The 19,662-nt window shown below is 52.9% G+C and overlaps 1 protein-coding gene across 3 annotated transcripts in view; it reads left to right on the top strand.

The window, feature by feature from the left end:
* Nucleotides 1-19,662, top strand: part of CDK18 (cyclin dependent kinase 18) — a 44,090-nt gene that overhangs the window by 9,030 nt on the left and 15,398 nt on the right. For all 3 annotated transcript variants that reach the window (XR_007780156.1, XM_050985378.1, XM_050985379.1), the window contains exons 2-4: nucleotides 13,541-13,695; nucleotides 16,837-16,979; nucleotides 18,679-18,804. Coding sequence is in view for 2 of the 3 variants with exons in the window: in XM_050985378.1 (XP_050841335.1) it covers nucleotides 13,572-13,695; nucleotides 16,837-16,979; nucleotides 18,679-18,804 (393 nt within the window). In the remaining variant the exon portion in view is untranslated. The remainder of the gene's footprint in view (nucleotides 1-13,540; nucleotides 13,696-16,836; nucleotides 16,980-18,678; nucleotides 18,805-19,662) is intronic.

Below are 19,662 nucleotides of genomic sequence, written 5' to 3'. Positions count from 1 at the left end.
CCAATTTAATGCCCAGCAGGCTGCAGGCCAATGCCTCTCTCGCTGACAGTGTACAAGGCCCTGCTCAATGTCATCCCTTTTTTAGTGTGGATTTTCCTCCATTTCCATGAAAACCACATGGAAATTCCTCTATATTTTGGTTTGGAGTGGGGGAAAAGCACAATATATGCCTTTATTTCCGTTACTTTCTGCTTCTGATGCCTCTTTTATGCCCATCAGGCTGCAGTGTCCAAGGCCTGGGGTCCCAGCCATGACCTTTCCTGGGGGAGATCCCTCTCTTTCCCTCTGTTATCTCGCTCTGGGCTCTGTTATCTCTCCAAGGCTTGGGCAGGAACCAGCCTGGCTTGTCAAGGACATCAGGGCTCCCTCCCCCAGTGAGGCTTTTACAGCAGAGAAAAGCTGGGTTTGGAGTGAAGTTAAAAAAAAAAATAAAATTAAAATATTATTATTAAATAAATTACATTCAATATATTATTTAATAACATTAAAATTAAATAGCCATGTTATTTAATATTAGAATATTTTAACATTTCTATTTATTCAAATATTCAAACATGAAAAGGAAAATTCATGCTTTTCAGCCCCACCAATGTATTTGCTTTGTCTTCGGGTGACACCACAGCTTTGAGGACACGGGGCTGGCCTTGGCTGGGTGGCACAGATGGCATTTACAGTTTAACGAGGAGCAAGGTTTATCCAAACACTCCGTGCTCACCCGGGCTCCCAGACTGGCCTGAAAGGTTTCCTCCCCAGGAAAGGGATCAGAGCTTGCACTTGTAGCAGACGCAGGGCCGGCTACGGCTCCGTGGAGGGATGTTTAGAGAGAGGTGTTGGCTGAGTCACAGGAATTGTACCAGGAGTCCTCACTCTGGTCCTCCTTATCTCTCTGTGACCCCACAGGCTGGTTTCCCTAACCCTTACAGTTGGTCAGTTTTCAATCCTCCCTAACCCTATAAAAGAGGCCGTCTGGGCCCATTTTCCTCAGAAGAGCAGCTTCAAGACCCTTCGTGAGACCCTCAGAATAAACATCGTGGAACACTCTTGGCCGCCTTCTCCTCTCTCATTTCGTCTGCCTTCCAGGAGCCACGGCCAGCCACAGCCCCTACAGCAAGCTGAGAGCTGAAATCACAAAAGAGCTGACTTTCACTGAGAGCTGAAATCACAAAAGAGCTGACTTTCACTAAGAGCTGAAATCACAAAAGAGCTGAAATCACAAAAGAGCTGACTTTCACTAAGAGCTGAAATCACAAAAGAGCTGACTTTCACTAAGAGCTGAAATCACTGAGCTTCCTCGGGGTCTTGGCTGTGCTGTGTGGCCCAGGGCAGCCCGGCCTCCGGAGGGCTGAGGTGTTGGGCCTTGGGCCGCTGGCCTGGGGCGCTCACCCTGCAGGGAACCAGCTATCCGGCTGAGACACTAGCCCCTGTGGCTCCATTTATTTTACATGCACTGAGGCAGGAATAATCTGTTTATTGCACTCGGGATCTCTCTGTTCTGTTGCTTTTTTCTTAACTTGGAAGTGTGTAAAATAATGGAGCCACAGGGGCTGGCTTCTCAGCCGGACAGCTGGTTCCTCACAGGGAGAGCGCCCCAGGCAAGCGGCCCAAGGCCCAACACCTCAGCCCTCCGGAGGCCGGGCTGCCCTGGGCCAGACAGCACAGCCGAGACCCCGAGCAAGCTCAGTGATTTCTGCTCTTAGTGAAAGTCAGCTCTTTTGTGATTTCAGCTCTTAGTGAAAGTCAGCTCTTTTGTGATTTCAGCTCTTAGTGAAAGTCAGCTCTTTTGTGATTTCAGCTCTCAGCTTGCTGCAGGGGCTGTGGCTGGCCGTGGCTCCTGGAAGGCAGACGAAATGAGAGAGGAGAAGGCGGCCCAGAGCGTTCCACCATGGTTTATTCTGAGGGTCTCACGAAGGGTCTTGAAGCTGCTCTTCTGAGGAAAATGGGCCCAGACGGCCTCTTTTATAGGGTTAGGGAGGATTGAAAACTGACCAACTGTAAGGGTTAGGGAAACCGCCTGTGGGGTCACAGAGAGATAAGGAGGACCAGAGTGAGGACTCCTGGTACAATTCCTGTGACTCAGCCAACACCTCTCTCTAAACATCCCTCCATGGAGGAGCCGTAGCTGTGCCTGCATCTGCTACAGAAGTGAAATTGGAGATCATTTTAATAAGGCGGTAACATAAAACTGGATTTTTGTGGGAAGGTTTTTCAGGGACAGTTATGGAAAAGTTTCATTTTTTAGGGGAAAAGCAAGGACTGGGATGATCCCTTCCCTTACCTGGGAAGCAGAGCCAGGCCAGGAGGGTCTCACAGACCCCACAGATCCCACAGACCCCACAAACCCCACAGACCCCACAGACCCACAGACCCCACATCTCACCCAGCTGGGGCTCTGAGATCATCAGGATGAAAGGTGCTGCAGGATTTCTCTTTCTAGGAGAAAGAGATTAAAAAAAAATTATATTTTATATTTATATTTTTATTTATGTTTATACTTGTATTATTATATTTTTAATTTATATTGTATATATTATAAAATATATAAATATATATAGTATATTATATATACTATATAATATACTATATATTATATACTATATATAATATACTATATAATATATAAATATCTAAATATACATAGTATATTATATATATAAATATATAAAAATATATAATATATATAGTATATTATATATACTATATAATTATATATAGAATATATGTTTTAATATATATTACTATTATATTATATTAATATATTTAGATATAACAATTATATATAATATTTTATATAATAGATATTATATTTATATATTAATTTATTTTCTATAATTATAAATATAATTATTTCTATATTTTAACTATATAAATATATGTATCTAGTTATAAATATATAAAAATATATTTATATAGTTATAAATAATTCTATTTCCATATTTATTTAAATAACAATAATTCTGCTCACAGCCCCTGCTGTGCTTTGAAACCCTCTGGTCCCTCAAATGTTGGCTCCTCCTCACCCCCCTCCCTGTGGCTGCTTTTCCTTCCCATCCCAGGTGTAAATATGGGATATTCCCCACACACAGGGCCCTCCCAGGATGGGTGCAGGGCTGGTTTAAGGTTTAATCCCAGCTTAGTGCAGCCCGGGCAGGAGCCTGGCAGGGTTTGCCCCCTCCCTCCCAACCACGTGTCCCTCACAGGGCTTTAAATAAATCAGATTTCCAACCCTTCAGCCCAGGGGGTTTTGTGCCTTTAATGCCAAACTGTGGCACTGCTGCTCCGGAGCTTTGTCCTGGGGGAAGCCCAGGCTGTGGCTGGGAGGGACAGGAGGTCAGCAGCACCTTCCCCTTTCATTCCATCCCTGCTCTGCAGGGAGATCTGCCCCAGGGTGGTTTGGGGCTGGTTCAGGAGCTGCTGGAGCAGAGCTGGGATCCTGCTGGGAGAGGAGGAAGGATTAATCCCACTGAAGGCTCTCTAGATCTTCCTTAGGATGTGCAAATCCAGGCTGTGGAGTGAAACAGGCAGAGATTTCAGGGTTTTTTCAGCAGCACCTTCCCCTCTCATTCCATCCCTGCTCTGCAGGCAGATCTGCCTCAGGGTTGTTTGGGGCTGGTTCAGGAGCTGCTGGAGCAGAGCTGGGATCCTGCTGGGAGAGGAGGAAGGATTAATCCCACTGAAGGCTCTCCAGATCTTCCTCAGGATGTGGAAATCCAGGCTGTGGAGCAAAACAGGCCTCAGAGATTTCAGGGTTTTTTCACCTGGATTTCCATTTTCCCCTCTCATTCCATCCCTACTCTGCAGGAAGATCTGCCCCAGGGTGGTTTGGGGCTGGTTCAGGAGCTGAGGATCTGCTGGAGCAGAGCTGGGATCCTGCTGGCAGAGGAGGGAGCTTTAGTCCCACTGAAGGCTCTCCAGATCTTCCTCAGGATGTGGAAATCCAGGTGTCTCCAGGCTGTGGAGCAAAACAGGCAGAGATTTCAGGGTTTTTTCCAAGTCCTTTTGTCAAGACAAAACATTTCCAGTCTCCTCAAAACCCATGGCAAAGAGCCAAGCTCTTAATTGCTCCAAGTGCTTCTCCTCCACAGAAACCTGGGGTTTTGTTTATATTCCAACTGTTTTGTGTTGTTTTTTTTTTTTTTTTTCTGGGAAATTTAATCCTGTCCAGAGCCTTTGAGGCCAGGATCCCTCTGGAAAGGCTTTTCCCAAGGATCTGGCTTCCCCTTCTTCACTGTTTCTGTGCTGCTCTTTGTCCCCCTCCTTTCCTGTGTGCCAGAGGTGGCTGCATTTCTCAAATTCCACGGGGCTATCGGGTGTCCAGGATGTCATTCCTGGTGCTTTAAATATCTTTTTGGAAAGGGGAGCCGGGCTGGGATCCCTGTGCCCAGCTGTCCCTGCCAGCTGTGTCACCCCCCTGGGTCAAACTCAGCTCCTGGGGCCGCTCCCACCCTGCAGCTCAAGGGATTCCTTTCCCAAATATCCTCATTTTGCAGCCACACTTCCTTCCAGGAAGAGGCCTTGGGGCATGGGAGGAAAATTCCTGTTCAATAGAGAGTGGAAGACCTTTCCCACTTCCAGCCCTTCTGAGCAAACCAGCAGGGCAGGGCACCTGCTGATCCAGGGGCTGTGAGTCCCTGAGTGCAGAAATCCTCAGAATCCTCAGAATCCTCAGAATCCTCACAATCCTCACAATCCTCACAATCCTCAGAACCCTCAAAATCCTCAGAACCCTCAAAATTGTGTCTGAGGGAGAAATTCCTGCTCAAAGTTTGGCTGGCATTTCCCAATTTAATCCTTCTGAGCAAACCAGCAGTGCAGGGCACCTGCTGATCCAGGGGCTGTGAGTCCCTGAGTGCAGGATTCCTCAGATTCCTCAGAACCCTCAGAATCCTCAGATTCCTCAGAATCCTCAGAAAACCCTCAGAACCCTCAGAATTCTCAGAATCCTCAGAACCCTCAAAATCCTCACAAGCCTCAGAATTGTGTCTGAGGGAGAAATTCCTGCTCAGAGTTTTGCTGACATTTCCCACTTCCAGCCTTTCTGGAACGAACCAGCAGTGCAGGGCACCTGCTGATCCAGGGGCTGTGAATCCCTGAGAGCAGAAATCCCCAGAATCCTCAGAATCCTCACAATCCAGGCTGCTCCCACCCTGGGGATGCTGCAGTACCAGGGAAGCGCTGACACGACCCCGGCAGGGTGGGGACAGTGCCAGCCCTGAGCTGCCCCAGCACTGGGCTGGCCCAACTGGCCAGCAGTGGCCCCATTGTTCCTACAGCTGAGCCCTGGCCATTTCTCCCAGGTTAGGGAATAAGTGCCCAGTGTTCTGAGCTGCTGGAATAATGGCTGGCATTGGGATGGCTCGCTCAGAGCTGCCCTGAGCTCACCAGGAGCCGAGGGAGAGCTGAGGGCACAGAGAAAGGCAAAATAGCCCAGGGCAGAACAAAGGTCCTTTGTGTGCTCCCGTTACTGGGCTCGTGTCAGCTCCAAACCCGGGTGGGAATGTGCATCCAGCAAGGGCTGCCCTTCCCTGCCACCCCTGCAGCCAGCACAGGTCGGAATCCCATCCCTGGGAGAGGCCCAGGGCAGCTTGGAGCAGCCTGGCAGGGTGGAAGATGTCCCTGCCCATGGGAATGGGATGGGCTCTAAGATCCCTGTTTGTGGGAATGGGATGGGCTCTAAGATCCCTGTTTATGGAATTGGGATGGGCTCTAAGATCCCTGTTCGTGGGAATGGGATGGGCTCTAAGATCCCTGTTTGTGGAATTGGGATGGGCCCTAAGATCCCTGTTTATGGAATTGGGATGGGCTCTAAAATCCCTGTTTGTGGGAATGGGATGGGCTCTAAGATCCCTGTTTGTGGGAATGGGATGGGCTCTAAGATCCCTGTTTGTGGGAATGGGATGGGCTCTAAGATCCCTGTTTGTGGGAATGGGATGGGCTCTAAGATCCCTGTTTATGGGAATGGGATGGGCTCTAAGATCCCTGTTTGTCGGAATGGGATGGGCTCTAAGATCCCTGTTTATGGGAATGGGATGGGCTCTAAGATCCCTGTTTATGGAATTGGGATGGGCTCTAAGATCCCTGTTTATGGGAATGGGATGAGCTCTAAGATCCCTGTTTATGGAATTGGGATGGGCTCTAAGATCCCTGTTGATGGGAATGGGAAGGGCTCTAAGATCCCTGTTTGTGGGAATGGGATGAGCTCTAAGATCCCTGTTTGTGGGAATGGGATGGGCTCTAAGATCCCTGTTTATGGGAATGGGATGAGCTCTAAGGTCCCTGTTTATGGGAATGGGATGAGCTCTAAGATCCCTGTTTGTGGGAATGGGATGAGCTCTAAGATCCCTGTTTATGGAATTGGGATGGGCTCTAAGATCCCTGTTCGTGGGAATGGGATGGGCTCTAAGATCCCTGTTTGTGGAATTGGGATGGGCCCTAAGATCCCTAAGATCCCTGTTTATGGAATTGGGATGGGCTCTAAAATCCCTGTTTGTGGGAATGGGATGGGCTCTAAGATCCCTGTTTGTGGGAATGGGATGGGCTCTAAGATCCCTGTTTGTGGGAATGGGATGGGCTCTAAGATCCCTGTTTGTGGGAATGGGATGGGCTCTAAGATCCCTGTTTGTGGGAATGGGATGGGCTCTAAGATCCCTGTTTGTGGGAATGGGATGAGCTCTAAGATCCCTGTTTATGGGAATGGGATGAGCTCTAAGATCCCTGTTTGTGGGAATGGGATGGGCTCTAAGATCCCTGTTTATGGAATTGGGATGGGCTCTAAAATCCCTGTTTGTGGGAATGGGATGGGCTCTAAGATCCCTGTTTGTGGGAATGGGATGGGCTCTAAGATCCCTGTTTGTGGGAATGGGATGGGCTCTAAGATCCCTGTTTGTGGGAATGGGATGGGCTCTAAGATCCCTGTTTGTGGGAATGGGATGGGCTCTAAGATCCCTGTTTGTCGGAATGGGATGGGCTCTAAGATCCCTGTTTATGGGAATGGGATGGGCTCTAAGATCCCTGTTTATGGAATTGGGATGGGCTCTAAGATCCCTGTTTATGGGAATGGGATGAGCTCTAAGATCCCTGTTTATGGAATTGGGATGGGCTCTAAGATCCCTGTTGATGGGAATGGGAAGGGCTCTAAGATCCCTGTTTGTGGGAATGGGATGAGCTCTAAGATCCCTGTTTGTGGGAATGGGATGAGCTCTAAGATCCCTGTTTATGGGAATGGGATGAGCTCTAAGGTCCCTGTTTATGGGAATGGGATGAGCTCTAAGATCCCTGTTTATGGGAATGGGATGAGCTCTAAGATCCCTGTTTATGGAATTGGGATGGGCTCTAAGATCCCTGTTCGTGGGAATGGGATGGGCTCTAAGATCCCTGTTTGTGGAATTGGGATGGGCCCTAAGATCCCTAAGATCCCTGTTTATGGAATTGGGATGGGCTCTAAAATCCCTGTTTGTGGGAATGGGATGGGCTCTAAGATCCCTGTTTGTGGGAATGGGATGGGCTCTAAGATCCCTGTTTGTGGGAATGGGATGGGCTCTAAGATCCCTGTTTGTGGGAATGGGATGAGCTCTAAGATCCCTGTTTATGGGAATGGGATGAGCTCTAAGGTCCCTGTTTATGGGAATGGGATGGGCTCTAAGATCCCTGTTTGTGGGAATGGGATGGGATGGGCTCTAAGGTCTCTCCCAGCCCAATCCATTCTGTGCTTCCACCAGTCTGTAATGACCTGGCAGGAAGTTTTCCACCTTTCCCAGGCTATCCCTGTGTTCTCCTGACTCTCAGAATGTGGCTTTGCCTGGTTGTTGTCTCTTCACAAGGAATTCCCGACTGGAATTCTGCAGGGGGGGATGGGAACGCTGTGAGCCCAGGGTCTCACCTCCCAGGGGAATTCAAACCAGCTGACAGGGAGGGAGGAGGGAGGGGGGAGGATGCCTTGCCATCATTCCTGATTTATTTATCCCTGTGGCATTCCAAGAGAGCCCAAGGAAACGAGATAAGAATTGTTTTCTTTTTCTCTGAGGCTTCTCAGCTTCCCAGGAGAGAAATCCTGGGCGAAGGGATTTTATCAGGGAAAAGTTTTTTACAGAAAGGGTGATAAAGTTCTGGAATGTTCTGCCCGGGGAGGAGGTGGAATCCCCATCCCTGGGGGTGTTTAACAAAGCCTGGATGTGGCTCTGGGTGCCAGGGCTGGGCTGAGGGGTTGGGGCTGGGTTGGACTCGATGATCTTGGAGGTCTCTCCCAACCTGGTGATTCTGTGAATTCTGTGAATTCCAGCGGGGCTGGTTGGGCCCTGCAGCCACACACGGCGTGGCGGGATTGCCGTGTTTGCTGAGCAAATAAAAGCTCCACCAGGAGGAGCAGAATGAGCAGAATTCCCCATTCCTCCAGTGAATCGATGCCCCCTCACAGCCAGGAGCACCAAGTGCTGAATAGGGCTTTTCAGTTTGCCTCATAAACACAACTGGTAATCTCACCAGGGATTAAAAAATAAAGAAAGAAATAAACAAAAACCAGTTTAAAACAAGCAAACTTTTCCCTCCGAGCTTTCCTCTCTTTCAGCTGGGAAATGGGGGCAGGAATCTGATAAAATGGCAAAGCAAAACCAGAGAAGTGATCATTTTTGAGAGGCAATAATTAGTGCTGGAAAGCTTTGCTTGCAAACCCTGCTGGAGGAGGGAGGGGACAGTTCCATACCCTGGTGATGCCTAAAATACCTGGCTCAGGAATTCCAGAGCAGGAGAGATCCATTCCCAGCAGGAAGGAGCTGCAGAGGTGATTTCCAAACACAGCCTAGAGGGCAGCTGCCTTTAAATCATCCTTAACTCCTTGTCTGGCTCCTTGAGGAGCTGTCCTGCTGGGATTCACCTTTTGGGGCTCTTTGAAGTGTTCCAGCCTGGAATTTACCCTCCACCCCAGTTCCAGTAAATGCAGATCACTCGCCCTGCTGGATTTAATCCCGGTTTTTGGCCGGGTTCCGAGCAGGGTGATTTCATTCTTTTGCCCGTTGATGCCTGAATTCCTCATGGTTGTGTGGAGCTGCTCCTTCCCTTGGTGTCGTGTTCCTGCCTGCTGTTCCTGATCCAGCTCGTTCTCCATTCCCGGCAGCATCCAGGGATTGCTGCCCTTCCTGCCAGGCTCTAAAACCGAAAGTGATGGCATAGCTTTGCTTAACAAGTGTCACTTTCCCTCGGAAAGTCAATAAATGCCACCTTTAGGACCCTGAAGGGGGAAAACACCCAGCAAAACTAAACAAAATTAAACAAAATTAAACAAAATGTAACAAAATTAAACAAAACAAGAGGCGGTCGCTAGGAGTTCATCCTTTGAAATCCGTGTCAGGGAGAGCAGCTGTGAAAAGGGATTCCTCTCTCTCCCACAAGGAATGTGGCTGGAAGGTGGGTGAAGCTCCTGAAATCCTGGGGGGCTGAGGGGCACCCTACACTTCCCAGCCTGACCCTAAATTCTCCCTGGAACCCCACATTGCCCGGCCTGACCCTAAATTCCACCTGGCACCAAGGTTGGGGGTGCTTTGCAGCAAATCCCAGCTTTGGGATCCTGTATGGATCCCATATGGGACAGGGTGAGTTCCTGTTCGGGAAGGAGAATTCCTCTCGGTGAGGAGCTGAGGGCTGAGGACAAGCACAATCCCATAAATCCCATAAATCCCAGCTCACAATCCCATAAATCCCAGCTTTGGGATCCTGTATCTATATGGGACAGGGCACATTCCTGTCAGTGAGGAGCTGAGGGCTGAGGACAAGCACAATCCCATAAATCCCAGCTCACAATCCCATAAATCCCAGCTTTGGGATCCTGTATCCATATGGGACAGGGCACATTCCTGTCAGGGAAGGAGCCGCGGGCTGAGGACAAGCACAATCCCATAAATCCCAGCTCACAACCCCATAAATCCCAGCTTTAATGGGAACTCTGAGCAGGTCCAGGTGTAGCTGGAAAACCGAGGAGCCCGGGGATGCGGGACCATGAGCGGGAGCAGCCGGGGCGTGGCAGGAGAGGCTGCAGAGCTCGGGGCTATTTTTACCCCTCTCTCAGTTGCTCTCCTCTCCCAGGTTTATATTTAGCTGCTGGGAGCTGCTGGCATTCCTGCAGGAAGCCAAGGGGGGAAGGATTTGGATTTGTGGAGCAGTTTTGTGGCAGGGAGAAGATGATTCCCTGTAAACCACCCACAGCTTTTTGGGAAGGGAGATGGAGACGCCACTTCTCCTCATCTTCCTCATTCACCCGAGTGTTTTTCCTGTTCCCTGCATCTTTCCTGACCCAGATTTGATCCTGATCAAAGGATCCAAGGAGGTTATGGATCAGCTCAAAGCAGGAATTGCTCAGCCAGCACCTTCCCAAGATCCCAAAATCCTGCTTATCCCATCCCAGTCCCTGCCAGGCTGGGGCTTTGTCCCCAGTGCAGCACCAGGAGCTGAAATCTCTTTTGGAGCCCGGAGCATCCCCGGTGCCACCTCCTCATTGTGTCCCAGCACGTTCCTGCCCTGCTGGGAAAACATTCCAATGTCTGAAGCTGGAGTGGAAATGTCTCCAACCCTCCTGCCTCCCTTCCCACCCCCGGCAAACCCCCCCAGCCCCGACTCCAGGCACGGCCGAGCTTTCAGCCTCAGGAATTGGCGGAGTGGAAGGTGGGAGCTGAGCGGGGGCAGGGAATTGCCGGGATTCAGGTGAATTCCCGGGATTTTCAGGGGATTCACCCGCTGCAGGGCGCCGTGCCTCACCGCAGAGCCTGGCAGGCGCCCAGACAGAGTGTTTGTATTGCTGAGGGATCATCTTTTAACATCTTTTAGAGCTTTCAGATGCAGGCACGCCGGGCCGGGTGGTGCCGTTGCCCTGGCGACGGGGATGCGGTGTGTGATCAGTCTGGAACTCTGCGATCGCCCTTGGGCGGTGCTGATAAGGATGGGAGGGGGCTGGGGGGGCTCTGGGGACAGCCAGGGAGAGCAGCAGTGGGGACACCCCAGGAGGAAGGGGTCGAGCTTCTCCCTGTGGGGAAAAAAGCCATCCCTGAGAAGTTTTGGGGTCTGGTACCAAAGGGTGATTGAGCTCTTCAGATTGGGCTGGGGGGTGAGAGCAGTGTTAGAGCCCAGGGTGGTGCTGATAAACCTGGGAGGGCTCTGGAGACAGGCAGGGAAGAGCAGGAGTGGGGACCCCCAGGAGGAAGGGGCCGAGCTTCTCCAGGGATTCAGGATGTGCAGAAAAGAGCTGCTCCCTGTGTGGAAAATGAAAACATCCCTGAGAAGTTTTGGGGTCTGTTTGGTACCAAAGGGTGATTGAGCTCTTCAGATTATGCTGGGGGGTGAGAGCAGTGTTAGAGCCCAGGGTGGTGCTGATAAACCTGGGAGGGCTCTGGGGACAGCCAGGGAGAGCAGCAGTGGGGACACCCAGGGGGAAGGGACTGAGCTGCTCCAGGAGTTCGGGATGTGCAGGAAAGAGCCACTCCTTGTGGGGAAAAAAGTTTTGGGCTCTGTTTGGTACCAAGGGGTGATTGAGCTCCTCAGATTGGGCTGGGGAGTGAAAGAAGTGTTAGAGCCCATGGTGGTGCTGATAAACCTGGGGGGGCTCTGGGGACAGGCAGGGAAGAGCAGGAGTGGGGACACCCAGGAGGAAGGGGCCGAGCTTCTCCAGGGATTCAGGATGTGCAGAAAAGAGCTGCTCCCTGTGTGGAAAATGAAAACATCCCTGAGAAGTTTTGGGGTCTGTTTGGTACCAAAGGGTGATTGAGCTCTTCAGATTATGCTGGGGGGTGAGAGCAGTGTTAGAGCCCAGGGTGGTGCTGATAAACCTGGGAGGGCTCTGGGGACAGCCAGGGAGAGCAGCAGTGGGGACACCCCGGGGGAAGGGACTGAGCTGCTCCAGGAGTTCGGGATGTGCAGGAAAGAGCTGCTCCTTGTGGGGAAAAAAAGCTTTGGGGTCTGTTTGGTACCAAGGGGTGATTGAGCTCCTCAGACTGGGCTGGGGGCTGAGAGCAGTGTTGGAGCCCAGGGCTGTTCATGGAAAATCCCCTGGCGGGGAGGTTGGAGTGTCCAGAGGATGATGAGGGATGCAGGAGGAGCATCCCCACACTCCTGGGGTTGGGAAGAGGAGAGGGACAGACCCAAACCTCCTCAGGCCCGAGGCTGGAAGGGGCAGAGCTGTGGCTGGTTGGGGGTGGGACACTGATGTCCCATCCCTGGCAGTGTCCAAGGCCAGGTGTGATGGGGGCTGGAGCAACCTGGGACAGTGGAAGGGGCAGCCTGGGACAGGGAATGGTATGGGATGATTCCCAAAGTCCCTCCAACCCAAACCTCTCTGGGATTCTGGGATTTCGTGTCTGGATCCGTGCTGGGCAGGAGGAATTGCAGCGGGGCTGGAGCCCAAACCCCACACAGGCAGCACTTCCAGCCTGATCCTGGCAAGAGCCAGAGCAGGAAAGGCAAAGCTGCCATGGGAGAGGAATCTCCTTTGCCAGTGAGAAATGTGGGATTGAGTCTTTTCCATCAGGGTTTTGTCTCTTTCTTGCTTTCCTTCTGTTTTCACCCTGCTTTCCCCCCTGTCCAGGCATTCCTGGAGTTTCCAAGGATGCCATAAAGGCACAACCTGTGACTGAGTGTGCCCAGCCCTGCTCTGGGCTCAAAATAAAACCACCCTCCCTGCACCTCCTGACCAGAGCCAGCTCTCAAAGCCACCAAGAACCCAATTTCTGTGGCTCCTCTTCTGCTCTGACCCAGAGAAGAGACATCCCCAGGGACCCCTGTGGGGGAAATTCATGTCAGGACATTGCCAACCCCAAAGAGCAGCAGTTGTGGGGTGGAAATTGGGGTGGGGATGCTGCCAACCCCAAAGAGCAGCAGCTGTGGGGTGGAAATTGGGGTGGGGATGCTGCCAACCCCAAAAAGGAGCAGCTGTGGGGTGGAAATCAGGGTGGGGATGCTACCAACCCCAAAGAGCAGCAGCTGTGGGGTGGAAATTGGGGTGGGGATGCTGCCAACCCCAAAAAGGAGCAGCTGTGGGGTGGAAATCAGGGTGGGGATGCTACCAACCCCAAAGAGCAGCAGCTGTGGGGTGGAAATTGGGGTCAGGACATTGCCAACCCCAAAGAACAGCAGCTGTGGAGTGGAAATTGGGGTGGGGATGCTGCCAACCCCAAAGAGCAGCAGCTGTGGGGTGGAATTTAGGGTCAGGACATTGCCAACCCCAAAGAACAGCAGCAGTTGTGGGGTGGAAATTGGGGTCAGGACATTGCCAACCCCAAAGAACAGCAGCAGCTGTGGGGTGGAAATTGGGGTCAGGACATTGCCAACCCCAAAGAACAGCAGCAGCTGTGGGGTGGAAATCGGGGTGGGGATGCTGCCAACCCCAAAGAACAGCAGTTGTGGGGTAGAAATTGGGGTGGGGATGCTGCCAACCCCAAAAAGGAGCAGTTGTGGGGTGGAAATCGGGGTGGGGATGCTGCCAACCCCAAAGAGCAGCAGCTGTGGGGCTGGGGGCCCATCCTGGTGTTGTCCACCCCTCTGAACCTGCTGTCCCCTCTCCCTGCAGGGCTCTGCCGTCCCTGGCAGCACGAGGGAAGATGAACAAGATGAAAAACTTCAAGAGGAGATTTTCTCTCTCGGTGCCGCGCACGGAGACCATCGAGGAGTCCCTGACGGAGTTCACGGAGCAGTTCAACCAGCTCAACAACCAGAGGAATGAAGGTGAGGAGCCCCTGGGGTGGGTGAGAGCCTCTCCAGCCCTCCCCAGGCACCCTCTGGGGGTGTGGAAATGTCTGCCCCTTGTTCTGTGTTGCTTTCCCACTAAAGCTGCAGAGAGATTTATCCTTGACCAGCAAAGCCGGATGGGAGGGAAAGGAATTGGCACAAAACGGGGAGCTGTGGTTAAGGTGGAGAGTGGGAAGTGGGGGATCTCCCCCTGCCTCCCCAGGAGAGGGGGGGGTGACCCCTCTGGGGGCTCCAGGCTCCCAAAGCCAAAGGGGCTGTTCTGTCCTGGGCACACCCAGGGCTCGCTGGAGCAGCCTTTGCCCCTCCCTGTGCGTTGGTTTTGGGCGCACAGGGAGAGGAGGGGTTAAATCCAAACCGGGGCACGGCCCCGGGACAGGCTGGGGCAGGCTGGGCATGCTGCAGGGCAGAGCTGGGCAGGGCTTGGGCAGAGCCTGGAGAGCTGGGCTGGGCTCGGGGAGCTGGGCAGAGCCAGGCAAAGCTGGGCAGAGCTGGGCAGAGCCAGGCTGGGCTTGGGAAGCTGGGCAGAGCTGGGTAAAGCCTGGGGAGAGCCAGGCGGAGCCTGGGGAGCTGGGCAGAGCTTGGGCAGGGCCTGGGCACAGCCTGGAGGAGCCGGGCTGGGCTCAGGGAGTCGGGCAGAGCCGGGCAGAGCCAGGCTGGGCTCAGGGAGCCGGGCAGAGCCGGGCAGAGCCAGGCTGGGCTCAGGGAGTCGGGCAGAGCCGGGCAGAGCCAGGCTGGGCTCAGGGAGCCGGGCAGAGCCGGGCAGAGCCAGGCTGGGCTCAGGGAGTCGGGCAGAGCCGGGCAGAGCCAGGCTGGGCTCAGGGAGTCGGGCAGAGCCGGGCAGAGCCAGGCTGGGCTCAGGGAGCCGGGCAGAGCCGGCAGAGCCAGGCTGGGCTCAGGGAGCCGGGCAGAGCCGGGCAGAGCCAGGCTGGGCTCAGGGAGCCGGGCAGAGCCGGGCAGAGCCAGGCTGGGCTCAGGGAGCCGGGCAGAGCTGGGCTGGACTCATGCCTGGGGTAAATCCCGGCCATGATCCAGAGCCCACCCTGGTGACAGCCAGGGCCAGCTCAGGTGATCCCAGCAGGGATCAACTCCTCTCCCTCTCCTCTCCTCTCGTCCCCTCTCCCTCTCCCTCTCCCTCTCCTCTCCTCCCCTCTCTCCTCGAGCTTGGTTTCCCTTCAGCCTCAGAAATCCCTGGCGTTCCCAGGCAAATCCCAAACCTTGGTGGCTCTGAGTGCCCATCCTTGGGCAGCAGAATCACAAAATCAGGGAAGATTTGGCTTGGGGAGACCCCAAATCTCCTTCCATTTCACTTCTACCCCCCAGGCTGCTGCAGAGCTGCTCTGGCTGCTGTCAGGGGACAGCCAGGGGACAGAGCTGCCCCATCTGGTGAGAAGTCCCCAGCCCTGTCCCCATCCCATCCCATCCCTGTCACCACCTCACCCCCACAGATGCTGATCAAAGGAGGAAAAACAGGTTTGGTGGTGGTTTGTTTTTTCCAGGCTGGAAAATCAAACAGCTTTCCAGCCTGGACACATCCTGTCACCAGCAATGTCACCTTGGTGGAACCTGAGTCAGTTCTACAGAGGGATCAGGGCTTGGTGGCTTTGATGAGAGCTGGGGACATCCAGCAGCAGCCCCCAAGCACCCACAGCCAGCTCTGCCCTCCCAAAATTCAGTGGTTGGGCTGGAAAGGACGAAGCAGAGCCGGCTCTGACCTAGGGAGCAGCAGGCCCTGGAGAAATGAGGATGAGGGGGAGGAAGGAGGAGGAAGAAGGAGAGCTGACACTCCAAAGGAATTCCCAGCTCCAAGGCAGGCAGGCAGAGCAGGGTCCTGGCCCCTCTCCTTGGGAGATCAAAGCTCGTTTGGGCAGAGGAGGAGCTGGAGTACAGAAATATGTTTATAAAAAGGGCTGCCTGTGGCTGCTCTCCTTCCTCTGACACGGCAGCAGCCTCCTCCCTGCCCTGGCTGGGAATTCGGGAATTCTGCCCGCCCACAGCTTCCCCTGCAAGGTCCTGCAAGGTCCTGAAAGCTCACAGCTTCCCCTGCAAGGTCCTGCAAGGTCCTGCAAGCCACAGCTTCACCCTGCAAGCTCCCTGCAAGGTCCTGCAAGCTCACAGCTTCCCCTGCAAGGTCCTGCAAGGTCCTGCAAGCCACAGCTTCACACTTAGCTCCCTGCAAGGTCCTGTAAGGTCTTGCAAGGTCCTGCAAGCTCACAGCCTCACCCTAAGCTCCCTGCAAGGTCCTGCAAGCTCACAGCTTCACCCTGCAAGGTCCTGCAAGCCACAGCTTCACACTTAGCTCCCTGCAAGGTCCTGCAAGGTCCTGGAAGCCACTGCTTCACACTGAGCTCCCTGCAAGGTCCTGCAAGCTCACAGTTTCACCCTAAGCTCCCTGCAAGGTCCTGCAAGCTCACAGTTTCACCCTGAGCTCCCTGCAAGGTCCTGCAAGCTCACAGCTTCACACTGAGCTCCCTGCAGAGTCTTGCAAGGTCAGAGCTTCACCCTCAGCTCCCTTCCAGGTCCTGCAAGGTCCTGCAAGCCACAGCTCCACACAAACACCCAGGTTGTGGATTTACCTCTGATTTCACACCAAACATGACAAAGAGTTTCTCTCTGATCGCTGCTCTCAGAGCTGCTGCTTTGCAGGCTGCCCCTTTTACCCAGCTTTGGTTTTGTCTCACTGTGGGAACCAGCACAAATTCACCCAAAATATCATTTCCAGCAGCCTGCTCAGCCTCCGTTGTCACACCTTCCCTGTCCTTTGCTTCCCTCGATTAAAATTTGCTCAGGAAACGAGGGAGCCCAAAAAGATTCGGTCGGGTTGAATTAATCCACATTATTTTCATACCTGTGGTTAACTCAGGGGACGTTTCCTGATTGTTGCTGTAAAAACAGAGGGAGCCAAAGGGACAGGGAGCAGAGGAGGGGTTTGACAGAACCCCTGGCCCTGCTCCAGACCCTCTCGAGCCCCCTGGCACTGGGGAATCCGGAGCCAAACCAGAATTCCCTCTGGCCATGGAGAAGGAAGAAGAGATTCCCCAGAGCATCCCTGCCCCTCCTCAATCCTTGTCTCTCCTGCCGCCCCTCCAGCCGCTCACTGCGCTCTCCTTTCGTCCCCAGACCTGGCACAGGGACAGCTGCAGCTGGCACAGCTGGGCAGGGAGGTGGCGGCTGACGGCAGCCCCGTGTCCCCGTCGGAGGGGCAGCGCCAATCCCCGGTGGCCGCCGTGCGCTACCGCAACCAGCGCCGCTTCTCCACCGAGGCAAGTGCTGCGGGCGGGGACATGGGGACACCTGGGGGACACCTGGGGGACACCTGGGGGACACCTCCCCGCCCGCTGGGCGCGCCCTGGGACGTGGCAGTGTCACACAGGAGCTCTGACAGCCTCTGCCGGGGCTCCCACTGTGTGCGCCACCGCCCCCCTGCCCTGGAGAGGCCGGGTGGGATTTGGGGGTGCCCCGAGGCAGGAGGGAAATGATGGATCCAAGTCCGTGTTCTTAAAGGGACATTTATTATATGGTGATTTTTGTAATTTATTATTTATTATATTATTTACAATGTCGTAATGTAATGTAATATAATAATATAATATAATCCAATGTAATGTAATATAATAATATAATATAGATATAATATAATATATAATGAATATAATAGATTAAATATATAATATAATAAGGATTAATAGAATAATGATAATATAATCTAATATCATATAATTAATGATAAGTCATAAGATGATATAATATATATAATATGCAATTAATATAATCATGTCATATTGCATATAATATAATATATATATTATCTTATATTATACATTGTATATTACATTATATTACATTACACTATATATTATATTACATTATACTATATAATACAATTACATTTATATTACATTACATTACATTATATTACATTATACTATATTATATTACATTATAAGAAATTATATACCAGAACAACACCAAACTATAGAGAAAATCACAACAGAAGGCCTGAAAAAAATGAATCAGAAAACCCCGAGCCTGACCAGGGAGTCAGACCCAGCTGGCTGTGACTGCTCCTTAAGTAAAACAATTCCCATGGAGCCAATCACACAATCCCTGCTGGATAAAACAATCCCCAACCCCATCCCAAAGCAGCAATCACACAATCCCTGCTGGATAAAACGATCCCCATCCCCATCCCAGAGCAGCAATCACACAATCCCTGCTGGATAAACAATCCCCATCCCCATCCCAAAGCAGCAATCACACAATTCCTGCTGGATAAAACAATCCCCATCCCAAAGCAGCAATCACACAATCCCTGCTGGATAAAACAATCCCCATCCCCATCCCAAAGCAGCAATCACACAATCCCTGCTGGATAAACAATCCCCAACCCCATCCCAAAGCAGCAATCACACAATTCCTGCTGGATAAAACAATCCCCATCCCAAAGCAGCAATCACACAATCCCTGCTGGATGAACAATCCCCATCCCCATCCCAAAGCAGCAATCACACAATCCCTGCTGGATAAACAATCCCCAACCCCATCCCAAAGCAGCAATCACACAATCCCTGCTGGATAAACAATCCCCAACCCCATCCCAAAGCAGCAATCACACAATCCCTGCTGGATAAAACAATCCCCATCCCCATCCCAAAGCAGCAATCACACAATCCCTGCTGGATAAAACAATCCCCAACCCCATCCCAAAGCAGCAATCACACAATCCCTGCTGGATGAACAATCCCAATCCCCATCCCAAAGCAGCAATCACACAATCCCTGCTGGATAAAACGATCCCCATCCCCATCCCAGAGCAGCAATCACACAATTCCTGCTGGATAAAACAAAAAGGATTTTTCCATGAAATCCCACGGTGGCACGGCGCTTGCACACTGATGGCAGAGCTCTCCCCTCGGAGGTGCCGGTGCCACCTCCCTGTCCCCTCTCTGTCCCCTGGCTCAGGACGTCAGCAGGCGCCTCTCGCTGCCCACGGACATCCGGCTGCCCCCGGAGCTGCTGCAGAAGCTGCAGATGGAGAGCCTGGAGCTGGCCAAGCCCCTGAGCAGGATGTCCCGCCGCGCCTCCCTCGTGAGTGGCACCGGGCAGCGGGCACAGTGCCAGGCACAGCACCCCTGGGTGTCCCCTGTCCTGCTGGGCCAGCTCCCCCGGCTGTCACTGAGGTCACCTCATGTCACCTGCACATTGCCAGCCTGTCCTGCACAGCCCCAGCAGCGCTGGGAGGAGCTGAGGGAGATGGGAAGGGTCTGGAGAAATCTGGGAAGGGTTTGGAGAAATCTGGGAAGGGTTTGGAGAAATCTGGGAAGGGTTTGGAGAGTCCTGAGGGAGCTGGGAAGGGTTTGGAGAGTCCTGAGGGAGCTGGGAAGGGTTTGGAGAGTCCTGAGGGAGCTGGGAAGGGTTTGGAGAGTCCTGAGGGGGCTGGGAAGGGTTTGGAGAGTCCTGAGGGGGCTGGGAAGGGGCTGAGCCTGGAGCAAAGGAGGCTGAGGGGGAATTTCTGGCTCTGCACAACTCCCTGCCAGGAGGGGACAGCCGGGGGGGATTTGGGATCTTCTCCCAGGGAACGGGGACAGGAGGAGAGGGAACGGCCTCAGGCTGGGCTGGGGAGGCTCAGGTTGGACATCAGCAGGAATTTCCTCATGGAAAGGGCTGGAAGGGGCTGCCCAGGGGAGTTTGGAGTGCCCATCCCTGGAGGTGGCACTGAGTGCTCAGGGTGGGGATAGGGCACAGCCTGGACTCAATGATCCCGCAGGGATTTTCCAGCCTCACTAATTCCATGATTCCATGATTCTCCCTTCCCCTCCTGCACCTGCTGGGCCATTCCCACCTTCCTCCCTCCCCTGAGCACACCTGGCTGCCCTCTCAGCCTGGCTCCTTCCCAGAGCAGCAGAGGGAAACCCTCCTGCAGCTCAGCCCAAATGCAAATGTGGA

Source organism: Serinus canaria, chromosome 26 (genome assembly GCF_022539315.1).
Source record: "Serinus canaria isolate serCan28SL12 chromosome 26, serCan2020, whole genome shotgun sequence".
Classification (NCBI taxonomy): domain Eukaryota; kingdom Metazoa; phylum Chordata; class Aves; order Passeriformes; family Fringillidae; genus Serinus; species Serinus canaria.
Note: the sequence above shows the minus strand (reverse complement) of the source record. Positions and strands in the feature narration are given on the sequence as shown.